At 43.2% G+C, this 10,942-nt stretch overlaps 1 protein-coding gene across 1 annotated transcript; it reads right to left on the bottom strand.

Annotated features, from left to right (window-relative positions):
• Window positions 1-771: 771 nt before the first annotated feature.
• Window positions 772-7,763, bottom strand: mex3b (mex-3 RNA binding family member B). The gene is made up of 2 exons (XM_063012645.1): window positions 7,228-7,763; window positions 772-3,323 (listed from the first exon to the last, which is right to left on the bottom strand). Exons 1-2 carry the CDS (start codon window positions 7,496-7,498, stop codon window positions 1,999-2,001), a joined length of 1,596 nt encoding a protein of 531 aa, XP_062868715.1. The 5' UTR covers window positions 7,499-7,763; the 3' UTR covers window positions 772-1,998.
• Window positions 7,764-10,942: the final 3,179 nt, after the last annotated feature.

The following is a 10,942-nucleotide window of genomic DNA, read 5'->3' as shown; positions in this document are numbered from 1 at the left end:
ACCAACTTTTTGATGCTTTTGAAGTGGCACAAATTCCCACAGACACACTACTGGTAGGAAGCCTTCCCAGAAGACTGGAGTATCTGTCCAGAGGGAGGTGAAGGCCTGTCCTGTTCTAGTATTACTGCACCCTGGTTGTGGTTTGGCAAATTCAGTGGCCTGAACAGAGCACCGGGATGCATCGGAACATCGACTGCAGTCAAATTATATAAAAAAAAAAAAATTTAATATCAAAAAAATTTATTAAAAAATAAATTAAATCAATGAATTAAAATTAATTCATAAAAAAATTACAAAAAATAAGATTTTTCAAAAATAAAAAATTAAACAACTTAAAAAAGTGCAAAAAAAAAAGAAACTAAAAAATTAAAAAATAAAATATATAAAAAATTTAAAATATATAAAAATTTAAAATATACAATATAAAAATAATTTAATACATAAAAAATAAAATACAAAAATAAATATAATAAATAAAAAACAATAAAAATGTTATGAATTTTACAGGGGATGTAAAGTCCTCAAAGTTTGTGTTTTCACATTTTTTATATGTTATTTAATAATCAGCGGTGTGAATAAAGTTACTTTAATAAAAACTAATATATATTATGTATAATTATTAAATAAATAAAATAAAATAAATATGAATTAAACATAATATATAATAGTTTTTATTAAAGTCATTTCATATATGTAGGAGTAAAAATCATCATAAAAATCGTTATTATTATGGACGCCACAAACAAAAACACAAAGCAGACGATGTTTTCTTGTACCATTTTTATTGGACTTATATAGAAATACTTAAAAAAACATGAAGTAGCACCATTACTGATCATGTAGAACTTTAAAGGTCAGAAAAATAAAACTCTCCATACATTTAAATCTTGTTTCAGCAAATATAATATTAGTATTCGACCGTGAGGTTAAAGGCCATTTTCTTTATATCATAAAATAAAATATACTTTGTATTTTTTTTTTGTTCAATAAAGTACTTTTACGCTCAAGTAACTTCACCTACATATACAGAAAGAAGTGGTAAACAAACGTAGTAAAATAGAAATACTAAAACTATAGTGGTGCAACAGAAGTCTGTAAGTCCCACTGCCACCCCAATCCATACAAACTCTATAGAAAGAGGAAATGATGTCGGTGTGTCCGGCGTTACTGAGATTCATTATACATTTATTACCTAATAATATAGAATAAAATATGATTTATATTACTGAATAAAAAATACGCTGGGTCAACTGAGTCAAAAATGTCCTTTCTGTTCTGTTTCTGATCAGGAATACTGTTCAAAATGAAGACACGCCCCCAACATGTCCGTCATGTTCGGATCATACAGTGTTCGTCGCCCGGAGGCTGTTTTACTACAAAATAAGAAATAAAAAATAAACTGTATATTTATCCACCCCAGCTACAGAATTAAAAAACACATAATAAAAAGTTCACTGAACTTAAATTAAAACATCTGTAAACATCTGCGTCATACCAAATCTTCAAGTCAAAAAGAATCGAATACTTCCGGCGGTGTTCCGGCGCCGCGTGTTGGTTCTGGTTCTGTACATGTCGTGTGCGGGATGCGATACGTTCTGGGTCCTCGGCGACTGATGATGATCGATAGCTGCTGCTCGTCCGGCGTCACTAACGGTCTCCGTACCTTCGGACTCTGGGATAATTCCTGCACTAGAACTACGATATACGAGGCTTTAATAATGAAACATGCACTAGAGGATGAAGACTCGTCCTGTAGCTACGCTATAGTATATAATTATATACGTCTCACCGGCGCCCTCTACTGGGTTTCCCTTTTTTTTCTTTATTCAGATACTGCAGCTTTATGTACGTTTCTATTTACACCTACGATAAACGTTATATTATTGGACATTATAGAGGAGTCGCTGAAGCAGTTGAAGGATTCCGGAATGCCGGAACGTCTGAGATTCCGGTGGTTCCTGGTGCTAAAAAGTCGTGAACGTTTCAGTCCTGGCGGTTTTAGGAGAATATACGTATTGCCTGAGTGACTGCGACGCGGCACACGGGGCACTCGGGGTCGCTGCGCTCGCAGATCCGGTTGGCGCACTCCATGCAGAACAGGTTGTGACCGCACGGCACCAGGGCGGCGATCACCTCGCTCTCGAAGCACACCGAACAATCCCGGCTGCCCTTCCGGCTCGTCCCCGAGGAAGAAGACGAGGACGACGAGGACGAGGAAGATGCGGACGAATCGGAGGGCAGACCGGGAAGATGCACGGAAATGCTAGCGTAGCCCGGGAAGGTCAGGGATCCGCCGCCCGGGTCGCTCCGGACCCTCCGGGCTAGCGGGTGATCGCTGACTCCGCCCACATGATTAAGAGGCGGGCTTAAGCGAGGCTGGCTGATTCCGCTCGCCCGCCTCTGATTGGCGAGGGCCGAGTTGGCGTTAGCGTTGGCGGAAGCGCTGGACGGGAAGCTTGAAGTAGCGGCGTTCAGGCTGCGCTCGTACTGCGACCAGAGCAAACCGGGCGCCGGGTCGAATCCGGGCGCCGAGTCGAAAGCGAGGTCGGCGCAATCGGGCGACAGCATCTCACCGTAAACAAAGGAGCTGTTCAGGTTGTTGTTGTTGTTATTGTTGTTGTAGCTGAGGGCGGGGCTCGGCGGGCTGTAATTGGTGCCGAAGTAGGAATCTGTGGACGCGCTGCCCAGCGAGCTGGAGCTATCGTTGCGGTAGCTGGCGAAGGGTTTGCGCGCCAAACTGGGAGTCGCGCTGGCACTGGCGCTGCTCTTGCCCCACAAGCTGGAGTGGGCGGCGCCGGAAGCGTGCATCTCGAAGCCCACGTCCGTCCCGTTGGCGTGGAAGTCGTTGTCATCGGTGGCGCTGGCGAATTCGATCAGCCCGGCGCCCGTGCGGACGGCGATGTGCGCCTCGATCTCGTCCCGCGCCCGGTCCACGTTCTCCGGCATGCCCGTCACCTCGAACACCGGCTCCTTGTCGCGGCTCGGCGTGACGATGTAGGTGTGCGTCTGCTGCTGGATGCGCTTGATGGTCGCGCCCTTCGGACCCACCACCAGTCCCACGACGCGGTACGGCACCCGCACCTGGATGGTGGTCTGCCCCGGGAGGTTGGGCGGCCCGGGCACCGCCGCGCTCCCGTTCACGCTGCTGTTTTTGTTCCGGGACGCCCGGATCATGGAGAAGTGCTCCGCCGCCGAGATGATCTCCCGCCGAGCCATGGCCACGTCCTCCCGCCTCCCGGTGACCACGAACACAGGCTCCTCCCCTCGAACCGGGGTCTTGATGTAGGTGTTGGTCTTGGCACGCAGGGCTTTGATCTTGCAACCTGCGTTTAGGGAAAAACACAAGAAGATTTAATTTGAATCCTTAAAATGAAAAAATAAAAGACATCATCTTTATTTTATTCGTCCTTCCCGACGTTCAGTCGACGCTTCTATCCGAAACGACTTACAACTGTGATCACATATAAAAGTGAAAAGAAGCGGTTCAAATAAACAAATTTAAAATATAAAAAATTAACAAACAAAAAAATAAAACAACTGAATTTTTTAAGTATATATATATATATATATATATATATATATATATATATATATATATATACATTTTTAATACAAAAATATATTTTAAAAATATTTTTAAAAAATACAAATAAAACAAAATACATAAATAAATAAAATAAATAAGAAACACAATAAGAAATGTTATTGGGTTTCGCAGGAGGTGTAAAGTCCTCAAACTTTGTGTTTTCACATTTTCTATATTTTAATAATCAGCAGTTTAAATAAATTTACTTGAATAAAAACTATTTTAATCATTCTGGTTTGAATCAGGTGAACATCATCAACACAAGAAGCAAAAATAAAATGATTACTGCACCAAAAATCAAACAAAAAACCTCCAGACTAACTCAGAACACATTTGGGAACGTTTGGGAAGGTTGGAACACGCCGCCGTTACTCCCGGCCTGTTTTTAAACTCCGGGAACAAGGACTCGCTTCTTTTTTGTCGAGCATAAATTGAAACCACATGTTCGGCACACCGAGGGTCCGGCTCAAAAATAGCAACCGGGGGAGAAACGCTGAATCTGGAGTTTCCCTCATTTCACCAGGAGGAACGTTCTCATCAGTACATGGTTACAGGTTCCTGTTCCGAACCCAGGAGTAGAGCAGAAGTGTTGAGGGTGTGCAGACAGGCACAGCCTGGCACCACCCGACCCGTCTGACCTGTGATAAGTGGCATGATTGAAGTGGCGCGGCAGGACAGACCGATGCCCGTTATGCTGTCTAATCATAGAGAGGCACTGCTGTCCGGGAATAATCCATCCCTGGCGCAGCACCTCAACCGGCCAGCAGAGGTCACCACTGCAGCAGCACTGAGGAACCCAGTCGACCTCCCCTCTCCTCCTACCACAGCAAACTGTACCTGTACGAACGCCCGGCCAGGTCGATAGCTCAGCCGTATCACAGATCCAGAATGGTTCTACTCACAAACGAAAACATGACCGACTACCTGAATAAAACATCCATGCGAGTAGCACCAGGTACAGTGCACACAATTAAGAATTAAGGGCCTTGCTCAGGGGCCCAACAGGAAAAACTAGGTAAAAATGGTTCCCTTATCCCCCGTCTCTGTGCAGGACCATCGACCAGCCAGCAGAGGGTGTAACTGCAGCAGGTATGAGGAATCCCTCATGAGGCACTCCCTCCCTCGCACCCCGGAGCACCACTGTGAGGGTTATTAAAACTAAACCAGTTTGGAATTCCACTTACAATTTGGCATGTTCTCTCTTTGTTCTGCAGCAAGAAGGCAAAACAGGCAAAGAGAATGAAAAGAACGAGCTAGCGGTTTCATTTTTGTTATAACGGTCAGGAACGGAGGGCGGTGCATGATGCTGTTTACAAAAACAAGCTCCTCAGCCCAATAACAACGACCCCACAGCGGGTACGTGTGCATGGCATGTGGCAAACGTGGCATATGCTGGGTAATAATAATAATAATAAACTGTCGGGGTGAATCAACCGGATTCAACAACAAAGAGAAACCAGAAGGCAGAGCAGGACAAAGAGACGGAGACACCAGAGCGCCCGCACGATGCCAATAACAACAACACGCCAGTCAGTAGCTGCTCCATCCTGATTAGGGTGGCGGTACGTCTGGAGGCGACCCAGGAATACCAAGAAAGGCTTAAAAGCCAATAAATGGAACATTCCTCCACCCTAAATGGCTTCTCAACAGGGTTCTGCTCAGCATATCCAGAGTTCTATTGTCCTACCGGGGGAATAACGGCTCTGGAGGAACAAAGAGCATGATGGAGCTCAGACACGCTCAGAAGAACCATCATCAGGGTACCAAACGCATTTTTTTAGGTAAATGGTTCCTAAAATGGGCATCAGGAACCATGATGGCTTTTCCAAAAAAACAACAACAACACAGCAGTGCTGCCCACCCAGGAACAACACCAGAATCATCATCAATGCATATGAAACTTTCAGCCAGGCTGGAACACCAAATTTTGGCAAGATCTTGGCGTCCACGCTGCCCGGTTCTACCTCTGCCGTGGCGTTAGACGCATTGATGAAGATGAAGAACAACAAAGAAATCTTGTCCATGTTTTGTGCTTTGTGTTTGAGCTTTGCAGGATGCAAACATGACATCCACTTAAAAACAAAGAGGCTAAAGAACCGACCCGAAATGGTTCCACCGGGAACTAAAATGGTTCTCTTTACTCAACTACTCAGGAACCTTTTAGCACTGTTTTGTTAGAACCTGTATCAATGCTAAGACAGATTCTATATGTTCATGTTCATGATGGGCGGAGTGACGTACAGGCCACAATAACAACAAACCACTGAGGCCCAATTCACAAAAAAAACGACCCGGTTCTACGGCTGTTTTAGAGGTTCTAAAGGTTCTCAGGGTTAGAACCGGACCTGCTCTGGCATTTTTGGTATTTTCTGTGTCGTGTGTTTTATTGAGGGAGGTTTAAGTGCATAATAACGCTAAACAATGTGACCAGAATCAATAAATAAAGTGCAAGAACGGGTTCTTTAAAGTGGAACCATAAAAGAACCATTCATGATTCTCCTATTGAATAATTAAAAAATATAAATAATAATTATTATAATAATATCAATAATAATAACAATATTAATTATTATAATACTATTATAATAGTGCTAAAAAGATTAATAATAATAATTATAATTGTGTAAATAACAAACATTATAAAAATAAATAATTCCACTATTATAATAAAAACAATAATAAAATAATAATTATTATATTAATGTTAATAGTAATAATATTAATAATAGCAATAATTATATAAACAATAATTATTATAAAATCGCCAATAATAATAATAATAATAATAATAACTATTATAATAAAAACAATAAAAACATATTATTATATTAATGTCAATATTAATAATAATAATAATAGCAATAATAATATAAAAAATAATTATAAAAAATATAATAATAGCAATAATGATAACCATTATAATAATACCAGCAATAATACAAATAATTATTATAATAATATCATTAATAATAACAATATTAATAATAAGTATTATAATACATTAATATGAATAATAATAATTATAACTGTGTAAATAACAAATAATATAGAAACAAAAATAATTCTACTATTATAATAAAAACAATAATAAAATAACAATTACTATATTAATGTCAAATTTTAAAATTATTTATAAACTCTTATAATAATTAAAATATTATTTTAAAATACTCATTATTATAATAATGTCAATAATAATAATAATAGCAATAATAATAACATTATAGTAATACTAACAATAATTATAAAATATAAATAATATTAACTATTATAATACTTAAAATATAAAAACAAATACTCGTTATTATAATATCAGTAATAATAATAATAGTAATAATCACATGGTATGCATGCTTTAAAAACTAATCAAACCACGTATAAACCCCATAACTATAATAAACATAAATAAATAAACCATAAATGTGTTTCCTGTTTTGCTCGTTTAAGTAAACACACTCTGCACCGGCACATTTCTCTGTTTTCATGCCGTACAGGTAAAAAAACAACCTCGCACTAATGTAAATGTAAAGAATGTGCATGGGTGTACCACTGCATGGGCATGACACATGGCATGACATAACAATGCAACGTTGGCATGCACACTGCGATTCCGAACAAAAAAAAGAGCCAGCGGTGCCCACCTTGTCTGCCCACTATCTCGGCCACATGCTCGGAGCTGGGCACGGGCACACACTCGGTCATGTTGACGCTCTTCCTCCGGGGCTCGTTGTCGCACACCGGGCTCTCATCCCCGTCCAGACCGAGCAGGGTGAGCTGACCCAGGGCGATGTGCAGGGCTCTCTGCTCGTCCAGGGCGTCAACCCCCTGACTGCTGCTGCCACTGCCGCTGCTGCTGCTGCCACTGCTGCTGCTGCCGTTCCTCTCCAGCTCGGGGAACAGGGAGCTCGGCATGTTGGCAGCCTGGCACTCCGCAAAGCTCGGGCGACGCTATGAAGGGTGCGGATTGGCACGTAGAGTCTCTGTATGCCAATCCGAAGCAATGCCAACCGCGATGCCCAGTCCAGCACCGAGCGCGGATCTCCACCGGGGTTCGGCCGGCCGCAGTGCTAACGTATTCCGGGGGTCGCCGGTGGTCTGGGTGGTGGTAGTTCCTCCGAATAGGTGCCCCTCCCTGGCACATACGGGCACACACACACACACACACACACTCCTGTGTTCCTGTTTGCTCGGTGAGTTTCTGCTGCAGCGCTAAACTAAAGGATATGGGGATCGGCTGGCATGACGTCATCTCATTTGCATATCGCGATGTGATTCGCCGAGCGGCCCGAGAGAGGCGGGGATTCTCGCTTAGCCCCGCCCCCCTTTGTTGTCCCGTCAGAATCCTTTCTCAATCGTTTTTACGAGGGCGTTTTTTCTTCTCTTTTGAGGTTATAAAACCATTATTTACCTGCTTTTATGACTTTTAAATGCTCAATCCGACCCATAAAGCTTGTTTTAACTCTCTAGCCCTGGTAAAAATAAAAAAAACCTTTTAAAAGTGGCTTTAAAATGGGTGGAACAATCAAGGGATAAGGACATGCACGTAAAGTCAGCATTATGCACAGATTTGCAAAATCACTCATTTATTCTTTCATTTATTCTTTCATTTATTCATTCATTCATCCTGATCAGGGTTGCAGTGGTGCAAAACTGTGCAAATTCACCTTAAATACACCCCATCTAAAGTGACAATGCATTGCAATACATTATACACGTGTATCCCCCTTTTCGCTGCACGATACCCTTCAGTACGATTTTATTTACGTTTATACATCCAGGACACACATTTAGTGGTTGTCTGGATTGCCGAGTGACCTATTCAGGACCCGAGCAGCCTACCTGTGCTAAATTTGGTCACCCTTCGTGCCCACTGACCAACTGGTGACCGGTCAGACCGTATCACCACAGGATTGAGAGAATACGAGCGGCATATCCGAAACCAGAACACCACAACAAGCGCAGTGGGAGGAACCGGAAACTGTCCTGTCGCCGCTACTTCTAGTGTAGAAAAAAACAGAGGGAAAACATGCCAAACTCCCCACCGACCAGGCTCTCGGTATAGTGCCATTGCAATGGATTGGCGTCTAGTGTTTCCCAGTGTTTGCTTTATCCAGACTGCGTGAGGTGAACGGATGAATACATGATTCTGATTCTGGATTGTCGAGTGACCTATGCTGGACCTAAGCAGCCTACCCGTGCTAAATTTGGTCAACCTTTGGATATTCCGCTTGCACATCAGCACTCCTCGGTTTGAAACTCGGTGTTGCCACCGGTCGACGGGGCGCCATCTAGCGGGCATAATTGGCAGCGCCTGCAGCAGATACTAACTGGCCACCGTGTCTGCAGGGTTTGGGCCGGACTATGTGTGGCTGGGAAGAGGCGCCTGTGCAGAATGCAGGGGCGAGAAGAGGAGGGCTGTACACGTGTCGGAAGAGGAATATGAGCGGCATATTCAAAACCAGAACACCAAAACAAGCGCAGTAGGGAGAACCAAAAACTCAGAGTCTGATGGAGAAGCCGAACCCTTGGGGTTGAAGCCAAACACATCACACGTTAGAGCAGACAATCCACCTTCTGGTTGTTTTGGGCAGGTGAGAGAAAACATAGGGAAAGTAGAAGTAGACATAGGGAAAACATGTCAAACTCCTCACAGACAAAGCTCTCAGGATCAGTGTGCTGTGCAGCACCCACAGGTTCTGCTATCATTGGTGGCAGAAGCATTGAGATGGACGAGCACCCTGACCAGGGTATTCCAGCCTTGTGTCTAGTGTTTCCCAGTGTTTGCTTTATCCAGACTGTATGAGGTGAACGGATGAATCCATAATCCTGACCTGAACCCTCCTGCTCGAGCTTCTCACCGCGTTCACCATGAATCTGTGTACAGTAGCTTATTTATATGGTGACACGTCCTTGAGTTTAGGCCCGGGACGCCGATTAAATAAAGCCAGATAACGGCTTGGTTTCAGAAGCAGTCTGTAAACACAGCCGTTCAGGTCTATTGATCCGCTCATGAGAAGCTAACACCTCCGAACAGGACGCCGGACCCTTCAGAGAAGTCCGAGTGTTTGTTTGCAGGTAAAAACGGTGTCAGAAATAAATCAGCGGCGGCGAGTCGGACTTTTAAAGACGGCGAGGGAAAATGTGAGTGTTGTTTAATAGAGAACGAGGGGTGAGTAACACGGACTGAAGTGCTGAATGTGGAACTACATGCCCAGACATGCTGCGTGTGTGTGTGTGTGTGTGTGAGTGTGTGTGAGTGTGTGTGTGTGTGTGAGTGTGTGTGTGTGTGTGAGTGTGAGTGTGTGTGAGTGTGTGTGTGTGTGTGTGTGAGCGTGTGTGTGTGTGTTCCGTTTTCCTTTGTGCCGAGTCGTCCCTCGCTCTCTCTTTCCAAACAAATAAGAGGGAACTGTTGTGTCTGGATCCCATTTCCTCACTCACTCACTCACTCATGTTTATGTACATTTACAGCATTGGGCAGTCATGTGGTGCTGGGTTCCAATCTTAGAAGAAGCTGCCGGCTGGCCGGGAACCTGCACAGACATGATTATATAGTTTTCTGATTGGCAACATTAGTTAGGTAATAGATGGGCTATCAATTGAATTGTTACAGGTTCAAATCCCAGCTCTGCCATGCAGCCACTGTTGGAACCCCAAACCCTCTTGGTTCCAGGGGTGCCATACAACCACTGAAGGGCCCAACAGTGGTAACAGTGGTAAGCGGTGACGGGTCTTGAACTGGCAACCTTCAGATTACTAGTCAAGTACCTTAACCACTGAGCTACCCTACATATGTATTTAGTATTTTAAGTATATACAGTGTATCACAAAAGTGAGTACACCCCTCACATTTCTGCAAATATTTTATTATGTCTTTTCATGGGACAACACTATAGAAATAAAACTTGGATATAACTTAGAGTAGTCAGTGTACAGCTTGTATAGCAGTGTAGATTTACTGTCTTCTGAAAATAACTCAACACACAGCCATTAATGTTTAAATAGCTGCAACATAAGTGAGTACACCCCACAGTGAACATGTCCAAATTGTGCCCAAATGTGTCGTTGTCCCTCCCTGGTGTCATGTGTCAAGGTCCCAGGTGTAAATGGGGAGCAGGGCTGTTAAATTTGGTGTTTTGGGTACAATTCTCTCATACTGGCCACTGGATATTCAACATGGCACCTCATGGCAAAGAACTCTCTGAGGATGTGAGAAATAGAATTGTTGCTCTCCACAAAGATGGCCTGGGCTATAAGAAGATTGCTAACACCCTGAAACTGAGCGACAGCATGGTGGCCAAGGTCATACAGCGGTTTTCCAGGACAGGTTCCACTCGGAACAGGCTTCGCCAGGGTCGA

This window comes from Trichomycterus rosablanca, chromosome 17 (genome assembly GCF_030014385.1).
Source record: "Trichomycterus rosablanca isolate fTriRos1 chromosome 17, fTriRos1.hap1, whole genome shotgun sequence".
Classification (NCBI taxonomy): Eukaryota; Metazoa; Chordata; class Actinopteri; order Siluriformes; family Trichomycteridae; genus Trichomycterus; species Trichomycterus rosablanca.
The sequence above is the reverse complement of the archived record's forward strand: the minus strand, read 5'-3'. Positions and strand labels throughout refer to the sequence as shown.

What these genes read in the sequence shown, in the direction of transcription:
- mex3b (XM_063012645.1), bottom strand. Translation starts at nt 7,498, where the DNA reads ATGCCGAGCTCCCTGTTCCCCGAGCTGGAGAGGAACGGCAGCAGCAGC. An exon ending in CGAGATAGTGGGCAGACAAG is followed by an intron (nt 3,324 to 7,227) that starts GTGGGCACCGCT and finishes CCCTAAACGCAG; the next exon opens with GTTGCAAGATCAAAGCCCTG.